The 27,409-nt window shown below is 36.2% G+C and overlaps 2 protein-coding genes across 4 annotated transcripts; one reads left to right on the top strand and one right to left on the bottom strand.

Moving 5' to 3' along the window:
• The first annotated feature begins 1,345 nt into the window (after positions 1 to 1,345).
• LOC113356804 (CDPK-related protein kinase-like) lies at positions 1,346 to 6,610 on the top strand. The gene is made up of 11 exons (XM_026600027.1): positions 1,346 to 2,183; positions 2,768 to 2,898; positions 2,983 to 3,024; positions 3,176 to 3,284; positions 3,530 to 3,608; positions 3,714 to 4,010; positions 4,084 to 4,196; positions 4,312 to 4,419; positions 4,511 to 4,573; positions 4,664 to 4,831; positions 6,024 to 6,610. Exons 1-11 carry the CDS (start codon positions 1,608 to 1,610, stop codon positions 6,165 to 6,167), a joined length of 1,830 nt encoding a protein of 609 aa, XP_026455812.1. The 5' UTR covers positions 1,346 to 1,607; the 3' UTR covers positions 6,168 to 6,610.
• A 705-nt stretch (positions 6,611 to 7,315) lies between these two features.
• LOC113356805 (very-long-chain 3-oxoacyl-CoA reductase) lies at positions 7,316 to 9,644 on the bottom strand. 3 transcript variants are annotated; one of them, XM_026600030.1, is made up of 6 exons: positions 9,569 to 9,644; positions 8,934 to 9,221; positions 8,505 to 8,845; positions 8,324 to 8,417; positions 7,739 to 7,850; positions 7,316 to 7,641 (listed from the first exon to the last, which is right to left on the bottom strand). In XM_026600030.1, the coding sequence occupies exons 2-6, from the start codon at positions 9,073 to 9,075 to the stop codon at positions 7,461 to 7,463; spliced, it is 870 nt and encodes a 289-aa protein (XP_026455815.1). In that variant the 5' UTR covers positions 9,076 to 9,221; positions 9,569 to 9,644; the 3' UTR covers positions 7,316 to 7,460. The 3 variants fall into 3 exon arrangements, with proteins under 3 accessions (XP_026455815.1, XP_026455814.1, XP_026455813.1); XM_026600029.1 differs by having other exon boundaries at positions 8,934 to 9,230; positions 9,569 to 9,625; XM_026600028.1 differs by lacking the exon at positions 9,569 to 9,644 and having other exon boundaries at positions 8,934 to 9,424.
• Between the last annotated feature and the right edge of the window lie 17,765 nt (positions 9,645 to 27,409).

A 27,409-nucleotide genomic window follows, 5' to 3' on the forward strand; every position in this document is an offset into this window, starting at 1 on the left:
CTAAAATCATATTTAGCAGGAAGCGGAAAAAAACTTGGAAAAATCATCCACTATATTAACATAGTACAAATAACTATTAGATATAACAGGAGAAGGACCCCATAGATATATATGAAAAAGCTCAAGTGGTTTTGTATTAAGTACAGTGAGTAAAACAGAAAAATGCAACTTATAAGATCTTCCTAATTGACAACACTCACAGACGAGTGCTGTTTTTATTACAAAATTATCAAAAGACTGACTTATTTTCCATGGAGTTTGAAAAAAGAAAGATTGAGTAAGATCAAGTGAATCTCAGAAGAAAAAAAAAGTAGAAGAAGATGATGAAGAAACACTTGTAAGAATCAAGAGAGATTAAACTCAAAAAGGAAAAAACTGCATTTATTGGAGGTGAAGAAAATTGGATTGAGTTTCCTGTGATACTAAGAAAACAATAATGGTATTTTTCATTAATAAAAATGATCCCATCAATCTTAGAAATACAAACACAGAGTTTATATACTCTCCAGAAAAACACTCTGAACCACAAACAGACTAATCACCAGATGACAAGCACGTGTATAAGCTCACATAGATTGACAATCCCAGTTATAAGAGCAAGTCTTATAGTGGAATCCAACCCATTCCAAGTGTGGAAAAACTATGGATTGTCAAGTCTAGTGGCTTCCAAGTTGGGGTCTTCCACAAAAAATCCAAGCAGGGGTCCATGAATTAGTGGAAGGGTCCGTGGAATCCATCGAAACGCTAATCAGAATAGCGCAGTAGAAGACAAGAAACGCTATTCTTAATAGCACTCAATGCTATTAAGAATAGCGTTTTTTTTATCCGTAGATTTAAAATGAGTTGTTGAAATCTAACGGTTGGAAAAAAACGTTATTCTTAATAGCACCGAGTGCTATTCTTAATAGCTTTTTTTTTGTGCTATTCTTAATAGCGTTTTTTTTTTTTGTGCTATTAAGAATAACGTTTTCACTATTCCACCACTACACTTACACTTACATCCACAATTCCAAATGCTGAGGTGGCGTGAAAGATGAAAGATGGAACTCTTCCACCATGAGACTTGCTCTAACAATAAAATGACTAGAATGTAAACATGACTAAGTAATAATAATGATGATGATATTATAACCATCATCATGATTAAATTTGATATAACCAGTGATATTATGCACCGAAATAATAAACTTCTGACAAGTCACACCCTTAAACTTCAAGTCACCCCCCTTAAACTTCGTTTAGTAATAAAAAACAGAACATTATTCAAAACTAAGCAAATATCCTTATTCCCTTCCAGTTCACATTACTGTACATGACTGTATTATTTTAAGGCGCACCATGATGCTATCAACCTCTAGCTAACATCAAAACAGCCTCCCTTCTAGAATCATAGATGAATCCAACGGTACCCTGTTCATCATCTACAGTTCCCAATCTTCCGTATCTCTTCATTTTGCAGAACGCTCCAAACTTCAATGTAGTAAGAGAGAGAGAAACAAAGAAGACTGAAGAGAGAGGGGGAAAGGGGAGCTCACAGGAAAGGAGGAGGAATGTCATGATTTTTGAAGACTAAGGGTTTCTGTTTGGAGTTTGGGGAGTAAAAGAAAATGGGTATCTGCAGCTCAAAAGCATCGAAAAAACCAAATCCTTTTGCTTTACCTGAAGAATTGAAAGAAGAAGAAGATCTTTCTGTACCTACAAAAAGTCCCATCAACGGAGTTGATCATCACCAAAATCAAGAACCCGAACAGAAACAAAATAGTGATAAGAAGACTGAGGATAAAGATGAAGAAAAGGGTGTAGGAAAGTTTTCAACTTTGTTTCCGTTTTATAGTCCAAGTCCAGCACATTCATTGTTTTCAAAGAAATCACCAGCACTAAGTGGAAACTCAACACCAAGGAAGTTTTTTAAGAAACCATTTCCACCACCATCACCTGCTAAACATATACAAGCTTTATTAGCAAGAAGACACGGGACTGCCAAAACAAATGAATCCAATTTATTACCTGAAGCTGGTTCAGGGTTGGATAAGAGTTTTGGGTTTTCAAAGAATTTTTCCAGTAAGTATGAACTTGGGGAAGCTATAGGGCGTGGACATTTTGGGCATACTTGTTCTGCTAAATGTAAGAAAGGTGAACTCAAGGGTAAACAGGTTGCTGTTAAGGTCATACCTAAAGCTAAGGTTTGAATTTTGAAATCTCTTTCTAAATTGGGAACTGTTTTTGTGTTAATTTGATTGATTGTTGTTTCAATTTCGAAAATATCTCTTACATATTGTTGAACATTGTATTTTTAACCATTTTGCAATTCCCAATTATAATCACATTTGGGTAATTTTACTGAGGTTGCTAGAATTTGCTTAAGAGATTTAGAATGTATTGGTTGTTACTCAATCTCAAGTTTCAACTGTCAATGACTAACACGCAAAAACTTGTCAGAATAGTCCCACGTCGCCGTGATAGCTTAGAATTGTATTGAGTACAAGCCTTTGGCAACCGTTTCTTTGCAGGCGTATTTTCAATGTGTGTTAGGCCTATGGATTTTTCACAGAACTTTCCTGGCACCGGATTCTTAGTTATAAAATGGTTTGTGATCTTATGAAATTTTGAAGCTGGAAAAGATTATAAGTATAAATGCAGTGTAGGGTGTTTATCAAATAAATTTTGTACGGGGTATTAGTCTATTTAGGGTGTTTATCAAATACTCTATATTGCATTATATTTCAACATCCCTTCTGAGTTCTGTTGTTTTTTTGTTTGTTGGCAGATGACTACAGTCATTGCCATTGAAGATGTTAGAAGGGAAGTTAAATTGTTGAGAGCTTTGACGGGACATAAGAATTTAGTGCAATTCTACGACGCATTTGAAGACCAAGAGAATGTGTATATTGTGATGGAGTAAGCTTTGATACAAGTTAAGCTCCTCTAATAAACATGATATAGATTTCTAAATGTCTTAATAGTTCCTTATGCAAATTTCAGATTATGTGAAGGAGGGGAGCTTTTGGATAAAATACTTTCGAGGTATATTTTTGTATGTATAATGACTCACAATAATCAAGAAAGATATTCACACATTTGATCCTTCAAAACCATGAAGGATAAAACAACTGAACTTCCTTTGAGTTTGTAGTTGGTTGCTTATAATGACAGGGTTAATACTTTCATTATGTAGAGGTGGTAAATTCACGGAAGATGATGGGAAGGCTGTCATGGTACAAATACTGAATGTTGTTGCTTTTTTCCACCTTCAAGGTGTTGTTCATCGGGATCTTAAACCAGAGGTACATTATATTCCTGTGTACTTGTTCTAATCATACAATATAGATATCTGTGGGAATGGAAATCTCTGAGTTTCTATTTTTAGTGAGGATACTGTTTCAACTGGATATATCTAATGATCCCGATAAATTCCTTCCCTTTTATTTGCTTAAACATAGTTTTAATATTCAAAAATAGTGCTCAGCTTGAGTGTTTATAAATCTCCCTGTGGTGTAAATACTTACCTAAATGTACTATACTACATTAGAATTTCCTGTTCGCTACGAAGGATGAAAACTCCCAATTGAAGGCCATAGACTTTGGCTTATCAGATTTTGTCAAACCAGGTTGGTCCTGATACTTATATAAATTTTATACATATGCAGTTACTTGTTGTCTTCAGGATTTCTTTCTTCTCGCAAATAATCTTCCACCCTTGAAACATTTTATAGATGAAAGGCTTAACGACATTGTTGGAAGTGCATACTACGTGGCACCTGAAGTTCTACATAGATCTTACAGTACAGAGGCTGATGTATGGAGTATAGGCGTGATTGCGTACATTCTTCTGTGTGGCAGTCGTCCTTTTTGGGCCAGAACTGAATCTGGGATATTTAGGGCTGTTCTGAAAGCCGATCTAAGTTTTGATGAATCACCTTGGCCCTCTATATCTTCTGAAGCAAAGGATTTTGTCAAGCGTCTTTTGAATAAAGATGCACGGAAAAGAATGACTGCTGCACAGGCTCTCAGTGAGTGCACCACAATAGTGCTTAATACTCTTGTGTTATTACGAACCACTATTAATAATTATCTGTTTGCCAGGTCATCCTTGGATTAGAAACTGTACTGAAGTTAAACTACCTCTGGATATTCTGATTTTTAGAGTCATGAGGTCTTATATGCGGTCATCAGCTCTTCGTAAGGCTGCTTTAAGGGTGTGTATCTCGTTATCACCTTAAAATCAATTGTTTGTTCATGTCTGCAGTATGACGTTTCCCTTTGCTGTATATCTTCATAAACTTTCTCTTAACCGGTATATGTTTTATACAGGCTTTATCCAAAACATTAACTGTGGATGAGCTATTTTATCTGAAGGAGCAGTTTGCCCTATTGGAGCCAAACAAAAATGGCTGCATTGGGTTGGAAAATATCAAACTGGTTCGTTTCCTTGAAGATATAATGTTAACATTTCTCTGCTCGTGGTAGTTTTTGGGCTCAGACAGTGCTTTATGTTTTTTTTTTTTACCAGGCCTTGACGAAAAATTCAACAGATGCGATGAAGGAGTCTCGCGTTCATGATTATCTAGCCTCGGTAAACACTTGAGTTATAAAAGATCTATCTTTTCATTACCCATGGGCCATTATTAGGTTTCTAAGTGCTTCTGTTTATTTACTTTGGCAGCTCAATGCACTTCAGTATAGGAGGATGGATTTTGAAGAGTTTTCAGCCGCAGCTGTTAGTGTCCATCAGCTTGAGGCACTTGATCGCTGGGAACAGCATGCTCGCGCTGCCTATGAAGTTTTCGAGAAAGATGGCAATAGAGCTATTCTCATCGAAGAACTTGCTTCGGTATGTTGCACTCATTCCCTCTGAAACACAAATTTCTTTATTAACCCAGTGGGAGCATATACTAGGTCTTTACAGATACTGATGAAACCAACCAAACCAGACCTTTTCGGTTATATATTTACCAGTTGTCTAATTGGTCTCAACTGCATTAACTTATAAAGCCTCTTTCTTTTCCGTTGGTCGATCCTAGGACATTGAAAAAGCTGATTAGACCAAACCGACAGATCACAAAATAAATAAATTACCAATATACATATAAAACTATCTTTTTTTATATTAGCAGACCCCTAATATGCCACATCTTGTAACCACAATAATTCTGATTTTATCTTTCCATGCCATCGACATGTCATGAACACGACTTAATCTTTGCAATTTGGTAGGTTTGTTATGATGGGGATGTTACATAATTGCCACTGATTGATGCATATTTATTCTGCCTGGCTGTTATAATCAATTTGCGTAGCTGTTGTTATCAATTACTTTGTTTTTAATTTTAAAGATATCTTCGGATCTAAATGTATATTAGGACTCCTGCCTATGATCCGGTGGGGCATATGTTGAAAGCAATTAAACCCATGACTTTTCCTTTGTAAAGGTTGCCCACCGACTATTTTGTTTGGGAAATGGTAAAACGGAAAGTTGTGGTTATCAGTTGTGTTTCATCAGCGCCAAAGCAAAATGGATGGATATAAATGCAGCATGATAGGTCATAAGGCATTATGTGTAATTTTACAATTTGGTAGGTTTACCTGGTTTTTCAACTCTAAAGGACCACCGACCAACAATGATTGGTTGTTTTGGTTTAGCCACATTTTACTGCCACGTAGATGTTCCTTTTGGTAAATGAAGCAGTTTGGTTCAGCAAGATTTAGCTGGATTGGTCAGTATGGCCCAGCTAAGCTGGCTGTCCCCTTCTAGGAACTCTAATTACACTGACGAGAACTTATATGAGCTCTTAACTCGACTTCCATGGCCCTTAGGTCGGTGATCTGGTATTAAAAGATTCCAAGTGATGCAGAGTAGTATTGATCCATCGTCTAGCCATACAGTCATTTGCACTTAGACTTGTGTGCGGCTACAATTTCTGCTGCAAACACTATCTTTCGTTTCCCCTAGATGAGAAGCAAGAAATTTCAGTCTGTTTCTGGTAAATATTTGACGACTTCCTTGTCTAATTTTATATTTTTAGGAGCTTGGACTTAGCCCTTCAGTTCCAGTCCACGCTGTTCTCCATGACTGGCTAAGGCACACAGATGGAAAATTGAGTTTTCTTGGATTTGTGAAACTGTTGCATGGTGTTTCAAGTCGCACTATTCCTAGCAAGGCGCAGTAAGTTGTACTTCTAAGAGGTCCCTCCTACTCTCTACTCTCGATCCGAATATAAATGTATCATAGCAGGTCAATTGTGCATCAACTTTTTCACCTTTAAGTTCTGCATGGAAAAACGGCCGCGGCAATGCATGCAACACACACCCGAATGAGCTCAGAATATATCCCAGGTTTATCCTCTGTTAAGCCCGAACTCAATAAATGAATTGCTATCGGAGCCTCATTCTGTCGACAATTGTAAATTTTTTTCAAAATGTAATATTATTGTTTCAAGGACTTTACAAAGAAGGACTGTGTTATGGTTTCTCTCCAAATACTCCAACTGTTCGTTTTTTTGGTTGGGGTAACACAAGAACTGAGTATTTACCAGAGCATAGGTTGTTAATTGGATGTCAACATATACTGGTACCGGTACTAAATACTACTGATTGGACGGTGGTTTGTTTATTTGAGAGATATTTTTCGGGGTTGTTTGTTTCCTTCTAATATAATTGGGCGGTGGGTCATGTGAAAAGAGTGGTTGTAGGAGGGGACATGAATCTTTTTGCTTTTAGAAACGCAGTTGAATTTTTTTCTCCAATGATGATATCAAATCGCAAGAATACGTACCATATCTTTGAACGTACCTACACCTACCCACTTACGTTTGTTTTTTTGTTCTTTTGGTGTTTCCTGCTTGGGTATATAATAACTTGTTTTGTGTACCGAAATGTGGACACGAACTTCCATTGAAATCCATTCAGTTCATTCGTCAGCGTCAATCCCCTTCTGGACTAACTACTCCTGTCTGGCATAGGATATGGGCACCTCTTGAGGTAGTCATTTCAAAAAGTTGTGTTGAATATTCGACCAAGGAAAATGCGAATGATTAACTGGCCCGCTTGCGTGAAGCTTTATGTCAATATCGAGCTACTTTAGACCTCTGAAGAGTTTACATCATCGTTGGGGTGAAAAGCCACTCTGTGCAGGATCATTTTTTCTGTCAAACCTTCCCAAAAATAAATTAGAAAGATACTACCTATCTCCCGTGTCAAAAAGATAAGTTGGTTTTATGTACAAATTACTCATGAAACAAGCCTATTTTTCCTATTTTTTGAAACCGAGAGTATCCACCAGAAATAGAGAGGACAATAATAGGGTAAGCCAGATGAATTATTGTAAAAAAATATTTACTAGAAAAAAGGGAAATTAACAAACACAATATAGTTGAACAGATTCTTTGGCTACTAAAGCCGCAAAGAGAATTTTTTATGAAAATGCAATGGAAATGAAAATTAACAGACACCAACTTAAACGTCTACATGTTAAAACTGTTGGAGTTTGAGGATCTAAGATCTATCTCGTGAGTCCAAACGTTCCGGTCTTGAACATGTAAATACCAATATGTCTGAGCCAATGCATCAGGGTCCAGTGACAAGCTCGTTCCTTCTCCTACTTGCTGCTCCCCAACCATTGATCTCGAAGGTGATGCTGAGGATCTACACCAGTTGAATGTATCATTAGTTAAGTGATTAATCTTGAGAAATGAAAGAATGATTAGCAAACCAATGTAACTATGAGTACAAAGAAATTAACCTGGGGGGACCAATGATACCGTCGATGATAACGTGTGCGACGTGAACACCAAGAGGTTGAACCTCTTTAGCCAGGCACTGTGATAATGCTCTTAAAGCGAACTTCCCACAACCTGCACATTTTGGTCATTATCTTTCTATTATTTGTTTATACGAAACAGAAACTATCATAAGTCAGATTCAACCTGAAGACAAAGAGAAGGTAGCATAACCTTAACACTATCCAGAGATCATAAACACAACGAATATCAGGTCTACAGGCACATAGAATACCGGATTATCGAAGTTCAGCCATGTAACAAGAAGGTAGACAATTAGCGAATTTAGTAATCTAACTAGGCGGTTGACAAACATCAATTCTATAGAGATTAGACTTTAGAGAGTGGAAACTTTCGTACTTCGTGTTAGTGTGTGTTCTAAGGCAATTAGTTGTATCTCTCGAGAAACAAGCTAACTGAACGGCAAAAGAAAGGCCAAAAAAAGACTGCAAGCCTCTTATCCGTTTCAGCGTCAGACTGGAAAGATAGAGGTACGTATGGCGGTATACTAGCTATAATAATGACTGAAGTTCACGAGGGATACATACATAATTCTGAGAAACCAGGAAATCCATTAAGAGAAGCAGAACAGCCAGTGAAGAGGATGGTCCCTCTCCTTCTCTCTACCATCCCAGGCAACACCTAATTAAGAAACAACATCAAGCATATTTAACAATATCACGCTAATAGTTGGTTTGATTGGTTAAGTTTCATTTATATTAATCATACCTGCTGAGCACAATGGAAAGCACCAACTGTAGAGACAGCAAGAGATTTTTCAAAAGAATCAATGCGAACATCTATGAAACTAGTCGGATATAGTTGACTGTTTGATACCCTATTCGTAGCTGAAGAAGACGAGGATGAAGATGATGGTGATGGTGATGAGATAAAGGAGACTGGTTGTTGTTGTTGGTATGCGTTATAGACTAGAACTTCAACGAACCCAAGAGAAAGAACACCTTCAAATGCTTCTCGAATACTTTGTGAGTCTGAGCAATCGATTCTAATGGCGAAAACTTGAGCCTTTGCTTCTCTAGCTATCTCCTCCGCGAATCTAGATAATCTCCCTGCAGCATTGTTTGAAAAATCATCAAGATAGGACTGACATGTGATACAATATATAAACTAGATATAGAAAGAAGATTAATTCGTTGCCTAAATCTCGGGCAAGGATGGCAACGGTGTAGCCTTCCTGGGAAAATTTCCGAGCAATGGAGCGGCCAAGTTTGGGTCCGACGCCGACGATAGCAGCAATGCCTTTCTGGGAGGCTCCACTACCGCTTGCCATGTTGCGCATCTTGTAAGAGTTATAAGTTGTAGCAAGTCAGGGACGTGCATGGGAGAACCTTCTCCTCCTCGTATAATCCTGTTGTTATGGCTTTATCTCTCTTCTTATCCGCTATCTGGTGTGCAGAAAAAAGCTTTGGGATTTCCTCCTAGGCACTGATTCAACTTATGAAGTAAATAAAGAGATATATTATGAGTTTTCAATTAATGGAGTCCTTGTATATTATTCATTAATTGTTTGCAACTTGCTCATACCAATTGGTCTGGCAGTTTAAGGTATCGAGTGGTGAATGCTCAGATTTACAGACCTAGAATTATCTCTACGCATTCATATATGAAATACAGAGAAGAGATATACTGGACCTATTTAACTTCACTTCGCATCTCAAGAAATGTTTGGATTGTCATTCAAAAAAAAAAAGGCTTCGATGCGTGATCATTTATTTACAACAACAAAAAAAAAAAATTGACCAAGCGAAGAATCAGCCCTTGATTCCACTCACCTCTGGCAACTCCCTGTGAGAATCAGCAGTACACTTTCCCTCGCTCTCGACGGTCCGTATAAAGCCAAATAAAGACTACTGAGTACTGACTATTCAAATATGTTATCATAGGGAGCTAATAGGGTTGTAATTGTAAAGTCATTTTCATCGCATTATTCTGCTCATCATAACCACTGGTCTTCATCAAACTTTTTCTGATCTTTATTTCAAAAAGTATATTAATGATCTTCGTCATTATTACACTATCTCGTATTAAGGATATACGTATGCATATAGAGATTGGAGATAACATATAGAGAGTGGACACTGTCTCATCGTGGATGGATTACATTCATTAAGTTGCATTGCAGACACCATATTGCATGGTCCTACCTCTATCATTTGAAGGCCAGATGGGCCAAACTTTTGTGAGCTAGGGTTAGTTTCCACTTTATATCCAGCTCTGCAATTGGCAATAATATTAAATGTGAAGGTTGAAGAATCCTTTTGAAATAAATGACTTCACATGCATGGGTTTCTTACATGAGCTGCACCGTTCTTGTCATTCAATAACCATTTGACGCTGATCATTTACAGTAGGGAAGAATGTGTTTTTTGTTGGTACGCGTTTGGTTGTTTAAAGTGTGCTTTTTCCAATTGAGGAGATCTTAGTGCCCTGGTCGCAGTTTGTACTGCGCACCGCTTTATGTGTTTAGATGGGCAGAAAGGAGAATTTAGAAGAAGGGAGTACTTAAAGGATGCCCTAGCCATTGATTACAACCGAACGAAAAAAAATTTAACGAAGATTAGTAAATAAAAGAGCAATATTTTAGGCTTCTCTTAAATGTAGCCCATGCTTATGGACCTAAAAATTTAACTTAAAACAAAAAATCAAAGTTACCAAACAAGTCTTCATTTTCGTATTAACAATCCTACTTCTTCCCCAAAATCAAATTATAAACCCTAACTTCTCCTTTATTTTTAAATCCAAACTAAGTTATATTTCAATTTATTTCTAATTGTTTTGTCACTATTCTTACAACTTGCGTTATCATAAACCTTAATTTTACTTTTTCCCTATAAAACTAAACCTACATTTTCTCTAAAATGATTTTATTTTTCCTGAATCATGATTACGGTAATATCAATTGAGGTTATATATTCTAATAATTTCTTTTAAAATTCTTCAAAATCAAAAATCGAAATGAAATCTTTTCATTAGTTAGTTATTGGGTTGTCGTTCATCTAATACAAAATGTTTCCTTTCTCTTTCATGTAATTGAAACCCATTCTCACTACAAAAATCCTGCTGCTTTGGAGCAGATCTGAGCAGATCCAAAACCTTGCTAATCTACTTGTACGTAGTTAAAATATTCTACATCTTCTTTGGTTTTTATTAAGTTTCAGATTTTCAGATCGTTTTCACTTTTTCTTTAAGTACTGTTAAATCTTTGTTTTTCTTTCTAGGGCATGGTTTGATTGTTTTGGGTGTTGCTTCTCTTAGATCTAATTAGTTTAAAATCAGTGGGTGTTGCTTCTCTAGTATGACGCTGATATGGGTTAGTGTTTTTTCTCTTTCTACAAGAACAAAACCTACAGCAACAAAAAGAACAATACTAGCTACATCAACAAAAGCACAAGGAACAACATCAAGTTCAAGATCTTCAACAACTTCATCAACTGCAACACCAATGGTTACAAAGACTCCAATGCCGATTCAGGCCGATTCAGACCGATTCTAACTCACTGCGAAGATTCCTGTTATCCAGACTCCTGTTACTTTAGTTTTAGTTTTTGCTTTGGTTTTTATTAGTATGATCTCTTTACAACTTTACTTTACCTTACTTTACAAGGTGTTAAAAAAACCGGGCTGGATCTTTTGTAGATCTCATCGATGTTGTTAGCAGAGATGCAAATATGTTTAGTTTGGTCTCCAACAAAACAAGTTTGGCCTCTTGATGTGGATATGTCTATTGGGAAATCTGAAATGGTTGGAATGTTTAGATTGGTAGGATCATTAGTCAAGAACTGGTGGAGATTCTATAACCTTGATGATTGTATTTTGATGTCTATCAACTCTATAATGATTCCGATTTTGAATCGGCTACTAATGAACATCTGAGGCTTTGCCTTCTTTTCGAAAAAGATTCTTTTCCTAAAATCAATTTTCTAAAACTCCATAAACATTATTATTCTTTAAAAAATTATAAGATGGTCTTCTTTTTTCTTAATCACGATGACATTTAATCTGAGTATCTTGAAAATCATCAATTATGTCATAAATCTTACATAAATTTAATTATGAAAATTATGTAATTAACTTTATTCTTTTTATCTGATTTAAGGATTTATAATTTATTCAATTATTTTGGGTTATTTATAAAAATTGTGTCGAACTTTATGGGTTATGTTAAATGACATAACAATTATTTGTTTGGTTAGATGAATGACTTATTTTATATGGGCTATGGTTAATAAAAGCATGGGTTATATTTAAGAGATGCCTTATCATAAAGATAATAGCATCGATCTCCAATAGGAATGTGATGTGCTTTCTATGTGGCTAATCACCAAACACACCCTTAAAACTAATAATCCACTTCTGATGAGCTTTAGTTGAACTTATAATCCACTTGTAATTTTATTGCACTGATTATACTGCGCACCGCTTAATGTGTTTAGATGGGGCAGAAAGGATAACTTGGAAGAAGGGAGTACTTAAGGGATGCTCTAGTCAGTGATTCCAACCAAACAAACAAAAAGGTTAACAGAGGTTAGTTAATAAACCTCCCTAGTTTGAGGCCTAGGGATATTATTCGAGGCCTATCAATTTCTTCTCTCAATTAGTACAAATGGCTATGGGGTGTCTGAACAAGAAAAATGACCAATCTAGCCTCAAATTAACTTAAAGCTCAACTCATATAAATATAATTCATTACCATTTTCAGCTAAAAACTAAAAATTTAAAAACCTAAAACAAAAAAGACTTTCTATTCTCATCTAATCTTTCCAAATTCTATAAATCCTTATCAATATTTTTTGATCTTTTTTTCCAACGATCTCCGATCCAACAAAGTTAAGGTAAATCTCTATAAATAAAAAAAGACTTTCTATTCTCAATGATTAGCATTTATTCATTGGTTTACACGTTTAAAACCCTAATTTTGAAAATCAAAATCCATGATTTATCCAGAATCGGTTTACGTGGATCTATCGTATCAACCGATTATGGATTTTGTTCTTTGTTCCATGAAGAGCATGCAGAGGAATCGGTTTATAAGATAATTAATTAGCACCGACCGACTCTGGGTTGAATTCAAAATATATGAAGACAAAACCAGAATCCGTTTACGAATCGGTTTATAAGTGCATTAGCATAATCCGATCCTGAGTACTATTTTTTTTTTTTTTGTCATTTGTTCTCCTAAAATCGGTTTTTATGTACGTGGTTCATGTACCTATTAGGTTTCTTGTCTGTTGAGATTCCCATATTACAACCGGTTATATATATATATATATATATATATCGCATAAACCGATTTCTGTTGTTTTATTTTCCTGTGTGTTTTTTTAGACCAACTTTCTCCATTATACAGCTGTTTTAGCTCGATAACAGCTATACAAAGAGAATGTATTGTATTATACAATGATTGTTAAACTGTGTTTTTTCTTCTTTTTTTTTTTTGTAGATATGGACTTCGGTTACTTAGCCTTTTATTCTCGACTCATCTAACAAGAGGATGTTGACAGGAAACCAGTTGTTGTTGTACCTAAAAGCATGTACAAGTTCGAATTTGGCGGGGAGACAACATTGGAGCAGGCATTGGCACTGGATGATAAGCTTGCATATGAAGAGATGATTGAGCTCATCAGGTTTTCCAGTGTTAGAGCATAGATCGTTTGAACCCACCAAGAATTGGTATGTCAAGTTTGGTTGTCATATTTTAGTATCAAAACTCATCTAGAGTCGATTGATTAATTACTAGAGTCAACTTCGTTTAGGTTAGACTAGAAAGTCTAGGAATGTTGAGACTTACAATTATGACTCTGAAGACCTGAAGAATATGAACAAGTAACGACTGCAACGAAGACATCATCCTTCCACTTGAGGTTAATAATACTGACTTGACTTGTTTTCCATTCCTAACGTATCTTGCAAGTCGTTTTATATTGAAAACATAACATGTGAAGCTATACGACACTCTAGTGATTCGACTTGGTCATAGCATTATGATTAAAGTATCAAAGTATTATACTGAACTACGAAATATAACGCTTATCTTTTGAACTTCGTAAATACGACATCAACATAATTTATGTATATAGTTATTTGATTATGTGTGGAATATAGGCGTGATTTCATCCTATAAAATTATGTATTATTACATTGGTTTAAGGAAGTAGATGTATGAACTTGTTTCATAATCGGAAGGGAAATCATAAGTGTGTTGATATGGTTTTTCGTTGAATAATATTTGGATGATCAATGCAAGATGACAAGGTAGAACAGATCTTAACTTATTATGTTGAGAATCAAGGTAGAACCAGTCATAGCCTATATTGTGTGATATGGTATAACTGATCTTAACTAGTATTGGGAAGCATGGTATAACCGGTCATAACTTATATTTCGTGACATGGTATAACCGATCCTAACTAGTATTGGGAAGAATGGTATAACCGGTCATAACCTATATTGGGAGTTGTCGTATAACCGTTCCTAACTTAGTTTGGGAGTCATGGTATAACCGGTCCCAAGAGCAAAACCAAGTTTCCAAAATTCACATATTTCTTTATGTTGTGTGTGAATTTGGAATTAGGGTTTGCTAAGATAGGAAACTTCTAGACATCGACATTATTTGAACATGTACATAACTCTTATCATTAATTTTTCAAATATATTCCTTGATGCTCAAGGTGATCCGAAACCGAAATATTGAAAAGCATTTAATTATGATTTCGATTATATATGTTTTAATTGCCAGCAACTAAAGCATATCCTTTGGAAAATATTATTAGTTAATGTGGTAAACTAATAATAGAAATTTTCAAAGAGAGATTTCAGAAATATTATTTGACATTAATTGGAAATTGGAAAACCGAAATTAGGTATTTTAATGCATATCTTGAGAATCTTTTCAGTTTTGGAATTTCCTTGTTGTTCAAACAACCTTGGTCTATAAATACTTAAGTTCGCATTTCTTGCAAACTATCCTAAGAGTTAGGCAAACTTCATTCGTGTTTTTTCTGGTGGAGCCGTCTATCCGGAATGGAAAGTAACCTAATTAGGCGAAATCTCTTACGACCGCTCGTTTAAAGACTTCTGAGGGATGAAGAAGATCTACGAGTACCGTTGGTGGGAAGCTAAAAAAATTGCATTGTTATTCTAGTTAACGACTATTGAGTTTATTGACTAACGGTTTTTGAAGCTTTGATTGCACCTAGTTTGATTATTCTTGAGAGCCTTCTCTTATGACATAAGGGTCACTCAATCTGGATCAAAGTATCGATGGGGTACTAAGAATTGTTGTTAGATCTAAATACATCTTGTGATAATCCATTGTTAACAGATTTCGTTTTGTGCGTGATTGATCACAAGAGGATTCAAGCTTGTATTGTGCGGGTTATTAAGAAGGTAATCGAAGATTTGAAGACGGAGAATATTTATCTAATAAGTTTTTGTATCTTGTGAACTTTGTGCACACATCTTGTTCCGCTGGGATCCAACTAGATCTTGTTTATATTTGATAGACTTGTGATTATCTAGTTGTATATGATCAGCATCACCTTATAGTTACTCTTCGAGTTCTATATTATTTGATTGAAAATACGGAAATTGATTATTTCGGTAATTAAGATTCGGATTGATCCAATAAGACAAAGGAGTTTATTAGATTAAACATAAGAGCCTTTGTCAGCGACTCAAGCATATCTTTTACCAAAGATTGAATAGAGTGGTTACCAAACATATTTGATTTCTTTACTGTTTGGAATGCGATCAAAAGGAGTAAAGCAACTTGGGATAGTGATTAATGTCTTGAGATTCACGTGCGTGACCAAAAGGTCGAAGACCCAGAGATACTGAGGGAACTAAGTAACTAGGGGTAGTGTACTTAGTCTCAACTATACAAAGTTGCCTTTTGTTCTTTGTATATCGACTTAATTCTGAGAGTATTCACAACTGGACTAGGTCCCAGGGTTTTCTGCGTTTGTGGTTTCCTCGTTAACAAAATCTTGTCGTGTCATTTACTTTACTTCCGCATTAGAATTGTCTTATTATAATAAAGTAAATTACACTTGTACGTTAATCCTAATCACTTGACTTTGATCTTATAGTCAATCAATCTTGTACCGTAACTATTGTCAAGTGAATATCAAGTTGTCATATTGTCTCGACTATTGTCCATAGACGTTCACACTTGGTATCGGACTTATAGGTCGAAATTAAAAGATTATGGCGTATTTGGGCACCCTTGTCTTTTAAATTGGTATCAGAATAGGCAAACACGAAAATATCTAACAATCTGTTTTTGGTGCGATCCAACCTATAAAAATGAATTCGATTTCACATGAATCGATTTTTGTTAACATATCGCCAAGATTTAATGGAACTAACTATCTGTGGTGGAAGTCTGCTATGAAATATTTTCTTCAATAACGCAATCTGACATTAATCAAGGTACAGTTGCGCTCCTTACGTCTCTGAATCCTAGCAGGACTCTATGCACTTGATTCCCTTAGCTGATCTCACCCACAACTAAGAGTTGCTACGACCCAAATTCGAAGATTAGATAAACCAATCTGTCTCACACATAAAAGTCTATTGAATAGATAAATTTGTCTCCCACAGATATACCTATAAGTTTTTGTTCCGTCTTTTGAAAAAATCAAGGTGAACATGAACCAATTGATATACCAGACTTATATTCCCGGAGAACATTCTATAAATATCAATCACCTCACAATAATATTAATCGTAGCGAAACAAGATATTGTAGAATCACAAACGATGAGACGAAGATGTTTGTGACTAATTTTTATCTTGCCTATCGGAGATTAAATCTCGAGCCAATATTAGAGAAGATAGTACTCAATCACGATAGAAGACAACAACATCAGAGCACTCAACTACAGAGAAAATATTTGGGTCTGGCTTCACAATCCCAATGAAGTCTTCAAGTCGTTAACCTATAGGGTTTTGGAAAAAACCTAAGGTTAAAGGAGAATCGACTCTAGTCGCAACTAGTATCACACAGGAGGCGTGGGGATTAGCTCCCAGTTGCTAGAGTTCTCCCTTATATAGTCTTCAAATCAGGTTTGCAATCAATGCTACCTTGGTAAAAAAGCATTCAATATTCACCGTTAGATGAAAAACTGATTAGACTCGAGCCAATATCTTTCAACTGTTAGATCGAACTTAGCTTGTTACACACAAATGAAAAGTGACTTCATTTAGATATGAGTAATCGTACCTAAACGTGTGCACCTTTGTTGTCTCAACAATAGTTAACCGAAGTTAGCCATATGAACACTTTCATATCAACCATATTCATCTTAACCATAACTAGTTCAAATGATTCAAATGAAACTAGTTCTAGAGTTGTTTATTTGTTTATATTCTCATAGAAGTATACAAGACACAATTGAAGCAAAATCGATTTTGATTCACCAGAATCAATTCATGAACATTATAGTCACGGTTTGCAAAAGATTGCATTCCTTAATATATAGATGTATTATTTCATGAATAAACCGATTTTAGAACATAACCTACTCAAGTATGCAAACGGGTACACATATCTAAGTAGTCGGACTTGGACTGTGTTCGCTAGTATGCAAACGGGTACACATATTTTCGTTCACATCCGAACTCAGTTGAATATAGTGCGCGAACGGGTTCGCATACTAAAGTTCCCGGACTTGAACTGACTTCCCCAGTACGCATACGGGTATGCATACTATAGCTCCCGGACTTCACCTGACCAACCAGTTGATGAGTGCCAAATATTGTATATATTTATCCCTTTTTGTTGGCATTTAACTCATCCTTTGTGCATTAATTCTACATTTTATCCCATATTCTGTATTTTCATTGTTTTCAAGAATAAATATTTTTCTTACTTAATTTTATATTTTTAGGTAATAAATAAAGTCTGGATGACTTGCGGAGCGGAAAAGAGCTGAAGAGTGGTGAAAAGCCGGAAGAAATTACGCAAGGAAGCCGCAAAGAATGGTGCGCACAAGACCAAAAAGTTAGGAATGGGCTCAAGAAGGAAGAATTGTTCTTAAAGAAGATATGGGCTTGGCATACCCAAGGCCCAAAACCCTTACCCAAACCCATTTTCTATATCCATACCCGCCTCCATCTTCAGCCGTCAGATTAGATTACATCTGAATCCGATGGTCGCTTCACTATAGTGCATCAAAATCTGAAGTTCTTGTCAAACATCATAGTGCCTAAATTCTAAGCCTTCAGATTAGATTGCATTTGAATCCTACGGTCGCTTCTTTGACTATGCATCAAATCTCAATACTTCCGCTTAACACCACAGTACCTAACTCCATCTTGCGCCGTCGGTTTCGTTGTATCTATGCATCCGACGGTAGCTACAAGCTCCACTCCATCTCGCCGTCAGATTGTTCTATCAAATCCACATCCCACGGCCTAGCTTCTAAGATCATCCAACTTGATATCCCCGATCAACACTCTAACACCAAACCCTATACTACCCAAACAAACAGCCCCTCCCCTTCTTTCCATCGACCTCATCCCTCTCTGCAACTCCACCACCTTCACCTGCCGCACCACCATCATCACCACCACCTTCTTCACCTGCTACAACCACCATGCAACCACCATACCATCATCACAACCACCTATATTACCTAAACCACCTAATACCCCTCTCTCTAGCCCTCTATTTCACTGATTTCTCACCATTCTTTTCTCTGAAACCCTAGGTGAGAAATCAGTCAAATAGGTGAGTCTAGAGTAGCAGTTGGCGCATGGGAATGGAGCAGGAAGAGATTACAAGGCATGGGTCGACGTTAATTGGGATTGATTTTAGCGAATTAGGTGAGAATACCAAACCCTAATTTCAACTGTTTTGGGAATTTTTGAGGGAATTGTGTAAAACCCTAAATTGGGGGAATTGGGTATAAATAGAGGCTTTGGGGTGTTGTATTGGGCATCTCTGGACTAGCCAGTGTATCCCCATGAGGGATGGACTAGCCAGTTCCTCTTGGGTAGATTTTTCTTCCCTGTTTTGTATTTGTAGATTTAATTTTAATTTTCAATTTTAATTCCAAATTCAGTTTTAGTTTATCTTGTTTCAATTCAGTTTGTTTTATGTTTTAATTCACATTTCATTCTAGTTCACATGTTAGTTTGTAGTTCTCTGTTTAGTAAATGTTTTGTTTTTGTTGCTGTTATGTGAGCTCACATGTGTATGTGTATAGCTAGGCTGAGATGATGCCTTAAGTTACTGTTAGTGGTGGAATGTTAGGTTATAATTCATGTAAATTGAGCTGATTGAGAAATGGAGGAATTTAGTGCTCAACTGTGCTTGTGATTGATTGTGCTGTCAAAAGACAGTCAATGCTAGGAGTAAACAGTTGAGCAAGCTTCTTCTCCTTCCATTCCATTTATGTATGCCCTGGAACATAGGCAGGCTTGAACCTTCACCTAGCTCCATTAGGGACAGGGATTTAACATAGAATTACACTATCTGGCTAGGTCACAAGGTGGATTCATAACCTAGTTGTGTTGTTTCTCTGTTTTGTATCTGTAATTTTGCTCCCCTGCCATTGCCCTTGGCTTAGGACTTGGTTTATCTCTTTGTCATTATTTATGCCATTGTCACCTTCACCATCATCATTGTTGTTTGCTGTTTGCTTTTGCCATTGTAAATATCCATGTTTTACCTTGGCCTAGTGCCACTGCTACATTTAGTTTGCTCCACCTCCCCTACCATCTTCTTATTTCCCTGGCCTTGCTGCCAGTTCTGCTCAGTTTCCCTGCAACCCTGCCTGCTTACCTTCCTCCCCTGCTGTTGCTGCTGCTTCTTCTCTAGCCCAGCCTTGTCTGCTGCTGCTGTGCACTGCTTCTGCTGCTGCTGAAGCCACCACTGCTGCTGCTCCAGGTCCAGTTCAATTCTGGGCTACAAGTCCAGTCATTACAAAATCCCACTGTATCTGTTAAGGCCTAAGGCCCAGTTCAGTTCAGTTCATTTCAAAGACTACTGAAGCCCAGATTCATTACAAAGCCCAGTTCAGTCTTGGGTTAATCTAGAAGCCCATTGACACTCAAAGCCCAGTGCACTTCAAAGGCCAAGCCTAGTGCACTTCAAGACCAACTGAGCCCAAGCTCAGTTCACTTCATTGTCAAACAAGCCTATAATCCAAAGGTACCCTAAGCCCAAAGCCCAAAAGGCTTCATAGTTAACCAACAACAATTTAGGAGCCCAAAATAGCTAGAAAACTCCAAAACACTCCCAGTCTCTGTGGATCGACCCGTACTTGCACGAGCTACAACTGACGACCGTGCACTTGCGGTATTACTGTAGGCCCGCGTTTTGATTGCTCTTCATATTTTACACACATCTCCGGGCCCACCACCAGTACGCATACGTGTATGCATACTAGATTGCCGGTCTTGGACTACACATATGCAAGTACACATACTATGTTCATATCCAATCATGGTTAATCGTTTTAAACTCTCATTTTAATCATTGAAACATTCTCGGAAGACGGGAATAGCTGTCTCACACAAACTTTTAGCTTCAAAGAAATTTTCAAGTGATCGAATGATCAATACGAAACATTCCGAGTCTGCATCAAATGACTGTCTCACACAAATCATGTAAGATGTTACAAGGAGATTTTCAAATGATCATCTTTTGACTTTCGTCAAGAATATAAGATGAACTCGGTTAAAGCGAAATCTTACCAACACATATTTCGAGAAATATGTAAGCGACTTAAACTCAGCTCGATTTATCAAATGTGTATAATCGAAGTCTATATAGCTATACGAATTTTGTCTCGAATAGGAGATAAAGTAGATAGACTTTTGAGTGATAGATGATTTTAAGTCTCCACATACCTTTTGTTGATGAAGTTCCATAATCTCCCCTTAGTAGTTCTTCGTCTTCAATCGATGAACGCCGTGAAGTCTAATGCTCAACTACACTTTCTATCCTAATCCGAGATTTAGCTATAAGTAGACTAGAAATCAAGAGTTATAGTTTTTATAACTAAACTTGACATACAAGCTTGAGATAGCAACGTTTGCGAGTTCGACCGAGCAGTGCTTTAACAATCTCCACCCTTGTCAATTTTAGTGACAAAACTATCAATACATATGGATTACAAAATAAATAAACTTTGTAGCTTCTCATCCAAATGCTTGATTTCCTTGGTTCTTCAGCATTACTCGAAATCTTCGTCACTTCCAAGTACTCCAGTGATTTTGAACGTGTTCAACTCAGCATCATAGTTGCTGAAGATCCGTAGCCATAACAATGAGAACACAATTGCTCTTGATCATTGTTATACAATGTCATAGTATCATTACACAACATCAAAGTCACATTGTATCATAACTTTGACAACAATACTATGGTGATATGTATCATTCCCCTTTAGTCAATACTTCATCTCATATGAAAACCACTCCCCCTTACATAATGATCCGTAAATCATATGTATTTGTAGTGTGAACTACACATTAATTCTCCCCTTTTTTTGTCAATATAATTTGGTAAAGGTACGAAAACTAGTGGGATCCTAATGAAATTCCCATGGAGATACTTCATGACCAAAAGAAAAACATATCAACTTTGCTTAGATGCAATCATATAGTCGAAACTAAATGCATTCATCAAGGAGTTAATAAAGATACAAGAAAACTCCTAAAATATCCCACAGCTGCACTCCCCACAAAGATTTGGCAATTAAGCACAAGTTCAATTAAGAACTCTCCCCCATAAAATGGCATTCCCGAAAGAACAACAAGAGCGACCTTACTTTTGCAAGAAAAGAAGGATTTCTTTGGACATTATCAAATCACATGAAACATGAATTTGTATCCAGAAAACTCAACTAAATCAATCACAAGAGAACCCATGATTAATTTAATCGGAAATGTTCACATAAGAAAACTTACGGAGCCGCACAGTATTTACACAAATATGTGGATTAGAGAAAGACCAATACTGCGGAATATTCAAAGCTTCATTCTATTTTTCATCAATATTTCCATAGAGACATATAATAAACTTAATCTTTGTAGACAAAAGTTCATCCTATCTTCATCAATATTTGCATAATAACATAATAGGCTTAACTTTTGTTGTCAAAAGTTCATTCTATCTTTTATCAATAAAGACATATGATAGACTTAACTTTTGAGCAAAATATGGGACAATCACTGCTCACAAACGCAAACACACATATCCCATAACAAGTTACAATATACAAAACCATAAAGATTAGTATTGCAAAATCATCTTCCAAATAAACTTTAGAATTTAAATAAATAAATCTAAAAAAAATTCAAGATGAAAAAAACGTTGGCAATAGCTATGTGTACTCACAATAATTGTTATTCCAAACCCTAGTTATCCTTCTTAAAACACAAGAATTCATAAGAAGTTTCCTAGATATCGTAGAGCTTTCTCAGGGCATCTAATGAGAATTCCATCTCATTATTGAAAAAACCATTGATTATGGGATCACTCAATTCCTCTAAATCTTCAGAAATATCAGTTAATTCACTAAGTTCTCTTTTTAGTTCAACCAAGGTGTTCCTTGTTAGAGACAACATATGTTCATAGTGAGTTATCTTTTCCAAAGAGGAAATGATTTGATATTTTAAATCATTTCTTTTGTTGATGAAATCCTTCACCATACCTCTAAAGTTATTATCAAAATGACAAACATACAAGAGGCGGTTAGAGGAAGAACCTTCTTCATCATTTGTGGATTTATCCTTCTTCTTCCTTGAGGACTTGATTCCTTCATAGAGATACACATTAACTGCTTCAACTGCTTCTCTTTTTGTGGTACCTCTAGTTACAGGAGCCATGAACTATATATTTCAAGACAAAAGAAGTGAAGGGAAATTTGATCACAAATTAATATAAATAAACTAGTGGACATCCAAACCCTAGAAGAGCTTTGAAAAAGTCTTTTACGGTTCATGATGCATTATCTATTTTAACTAAGAAGATGTTTTCTTAACATAAAAAAATAAGAAATTAACAATTATACAAAACTTGAGCAACCTTGATGTAATCCTCATTTTCGCAAGTTAAAGATGAGGATGCAGAATTAGATAGTGACGGAGTGAGCCACTTGCTCACATCTTTTATCACATAGTGACTTATCAAGGTTTGTTGTATAAACATGTTTCTTAACTCGTCTGAATCTGGTTCTTTTAGATTTCTTCTCGTCTTCAAGAATACCCTGTTGATTACCCAAGGCCAGATTCATTCTTTGCATGTCTTTTTAAAGTTTGGAAATCCTTTTGTTGTTCCTCTTGAATTTCCAACACTTCATTTGTATTTCCGCAAAACGAACAAATAAAGGAAGATTTATTGTCTTGCTTACTTGCCTCCTGTTTATCACAACTTTCAACATCAATTAATCCAAAACCATCTGGAACAAAAGAGTTGTTTGTGCTCACAATTTTGCTTTTGAACCCTAAACCATTTGTGTTTCCAAAAGACTTCTGACCAAATAACATTGCTGAGATTTTGTCAGAACTTCCAGACAACCTTTGAAGGTCACAATTAAGAATATTAATCTCTTTTTCCTTCAGAGATAGGGTCCTGGTGAATTCATTATTAAGAAAATCTATCTCAAGATTTTTCACCAGAAGTGATGATTCAAGTTTTTCCAACGAAGCCTTTAGTTGGAGATTTTCTTGGTGAATTTCTTCACATTTATCCAAAAATTCAAAAATCCCAGTGTCAGACTCAAACTCTGAATCAGAATTTGAGTAGGAAGAAGTTTCTGCTGTGAGAGATGAAAATTCATAAATCACATTGGAAGTATGCAAATATCGACGACCAAGGATGATTTTTCTTGAATTGAATCATCCGAAGCATTAACCCGAGAGAGACCTTTCTCACATCTTTTGCTTCTTTTTACAATATCCTTGATCTTTTATGTAATCAGTGATTTATCAAATCAGCATGATTGGAACAATTCATCATCCCAAGACAAGTTACAAGATTCACTTGTGTTGGTCACAACATCGAACGTAGATGTTATGACTGTGTTTTGATCAAGATCAAGTATTTTTAGCTTTCCAACAAGAGTATTTCTGGAAAGCATATCAAGGTTATTTCCTTTAACGATGGCATGTTTCTTAGAATCGTATTTGGCTGGCAGTGATCTGAGAATTTTCGTCACAATGTCCTTTTCAGGAATAGTCTTACCCAACGCAAAATATGCATTAACAATTTCAGACACTTTGTGATTAAACTCATCAAATGAATCCTCATCAGCCATACGAAGGTTTTTCTATTCAGAACATAGGTTTTGAAGCCTAGCTTCTTTCTCAGAGGAATTTCCTTCGAATACAGTTTCTAAGATATCCCAGGAATCTTTAGACTCAGTGCACATAGTCACATGGTGCTGAAGATCTGGGGTAATGGCATGTATGATAGCATTTAAACTATTAGAATTTTTCTTTGCTGCAAGAATCTCGTTAGGTTCATATCTACCAATATCCTTTGCAATAGAGACACCGTCTATTGTAACCATTGGAGGATTATAGCCACTAGCAACATAAACCCATGTTTGAAAATCACGCGCTTGAAGAAAGGAACGCATAATAATTTTCCACCATGAGTAATTTCACCCATCGAAGACTGGTGATATGTTTATACAGATAGCACCTCTGTCCATAGAGTCAGATCGCTACAAACACATACTTGTAAGGTCTTAAACGTGTTTGCCTGCTCTGATACCAATTGAAAAGGTAGGGGTATAACAACCACACCCAATATTTCTCTTAGAAATCTGTATGGACAAACTCCAATATACTTTCAAGAGAATAAACTAGACATTCAGACTCAATCTTATGAAAAGTATATCAAAGAGTTATATCTCAATTTCTTAATTCAATCTGCAATCAACCAAATTGGAATTTGCGAGCCCGATTGAATATAAGAAATAACTTGGACGGTATCAAAAACCAATATCCAATTATCAATTAACAACCGAAGGTTGGATTCACAATTGATTGAACCTACACACAACCTGTGATATTTCAATTATATAAATAAATATAACGCGGAAAATAAATAACACAAACAACAGAAGTTTTGTTAACGAGGAAACCGCAAATGCAGAAAAACCCGGGGACCTAGTCCATATTTGAACACCACATTGTATTAATCCGTTACAGGCACTATCCTACTCCAAGTTAACTTCAGACCGGAATGTAGTTGAGCACTAACCAATCTCACACTGATCAAGGTACAGTTGTGCTCCTTACGTCTCTGAATCCCAGCAGGACTCTACGCATTTGATTCCCTTAGCTGATCTCACCCACAACTAAGAGTTGCTACGACCCATAGTCGAAGAATTGATAAACCAATCCGTCTCACACATAAAAGACTATTGAATAGATAAATCTGTCTCCCACAGATATACCTATGAGTTTTTGTTCCGTCTTTTGATAAATCAAGGTAAACATGAACCGATTGATATACCAGATTTATATTCCCGACGAACGGCCTAGAATAACAATCACCTCATAATAGTCTTAATCGTATGGTAGCGAAACAAGATATTGTGGAATCCCAAACGATGAGACGAAGATGTTTGTGACTACTTTTTATCTTTCCTATCAGAGATTAAATCTCGAGCCAATCTTAGAGAAGATAGTACTCAATCACGATAGAAAACAACAAGATCAGAACACGCAACTACAGAGATAATAGTTGGGTCTGGCTTCACATTCCCAATGATGTCTTCAAGTCGATAACCTACAGGGTTTTGGAAAAAACCTAAGGTTAAAGGAGAATCGACTCTAGTCGCAACTAGTATCACACAAGAGGTGTGGGGATTTGGTTTCCCAGTTGCTAGAGTTCTCCCTTATATAGTCTTCAAATCAGGGTTTGCAATCAATGCTACCTTGGTAACAAAGCATTCAATATTCACCGTTAGATGAAAACCTGATTAGACTCAAGATAATATCTTTCATCCGTTAGATCGAACTTAGCTTGTTACACACAAATAAAAAGTGACTTCATTTAGATATGAGTAATCGTACCTAAACGTGTGCACCTTTGTTGGCTCGACAATAGTTAACCGAAGTTAGCCATATGAACACTTTCATATCAGCCATATTCATCTTAACCATAACTAGTTCAAATGACTCAAATGAAACTAGTTCTAGAGTTGTTCAATTGTTTATATTCTCATAGAAGTATACAAGACACAATTAAAGCAAAATCGATTTTGATTCACTTGAATCAATTCATGAACATTATAGCCACGGTTTATAAAAGATTGCATTCCTTAATATATAAAGGTATAAGTTCATGAGAAAACCGATTTTAGAACATAACCTACTCAAGTATGCAAACGGGTACGCATACCTAAGTAGTCGGACTTGGACTATGTTCGCCAGTATGCAAACGGGTACGCATACCGACGTTCACATCCGAACTCAGTTGAATATAGTGCGCGTAAGGGTACGCACACTAATGTTCCCGGACTTCAACTGACTTCGCCAGTACGCATACCGGTATGCATACTATAGCTCTTGGACTTCACCTGACCAACCAGTACGCATAGGGGTATGCATACTAGATTTCTGGTCTTGTACTACACATATGCAAGTACGCATACTGTGTTTATATCCAATCATGGTTAATCGTTCTAAACTCCCATTTCAATCGTTGAAACTTTCTCGGAATACGGGAATAGCTGTCTCACACAAACTATTAGATTCAAAGCAATTTTCAAGTGATAAAATGATCAATATGAAACATTCCGAGTCTACATCAAATGACTATCTCACAAAATCATGTAAGATGTTACAAGGCGATTTTTACATGATCATCTTTGACTTTCGTCAAGAATATAAGATGAACTTGGTTAAAGCGAAATCTTACCAACACATATTTCGAGAAATATGTAAGCGAGTTAAACTCAACTCGAAATATCGAATGCGTATAATCGAAGTCTATATAGCCATACGACTTTTGTCTAAAATAGGAGATAGAGTAGATAAACTCTTGAGTGATAGATGAGTTCAGGTCTCCACATACCTTTTGTTGATGGAGTTCCACAAGATCCGCTTAGTAGTTCTTCGTCTTCAGTCGATGAACGCTGTGAAGTCTAATGCTCAACTACACTTTATATACTAATCCGAGACTTAGTTATAAGTAGACTAGAAATCAAGACTTATAGTTTTTGCAACTAAACTTGACAAACAAGCTTGATATAGAAACACTTGCGAGTTCGACCGAGCAGTGCTCTAACAATCTTTGATAGACTTGATTGGCTAGTTGCGTGTAATCGGCATCAACTTATAATTACTCTTTGATTTCTATATTGGTTGATTGCAAATCTAGAATTTGGTTATTTTGGTAATCAAAGTTTAGGTTGATCTAACCATACAAATGAGTTTATTTGCTTAAACAGAAGAGCCTTTGTCAGCAATTCATAATATCTTATTACCAAGATTTAATAGAGTGGTTACCAAATATCTTTATCCTTTACTGTTTGGAATACGATCAAAAGGATTGGTGAATCATGTGTGTGACTCTAGAAGTCGAAGGCGCAAGGATACTGAGGAAACTAAGTATCTAGGGGTAGTCTACTTGGTCTCAACTA

Source organism: Papaver somniferum, chromosome 3, assembly GCF_003573695.1.
Source record: "Papaver somniferum cultivar HN1 chromosome 3, ASM357369v1, whole genome shotgun sequence".
NCBI lineage: Eukaryota > Viridiplantae > Streptophyta > Magnoliopsida > Ranunculales > Papaveraceae > Papaver > Papaver somniferum.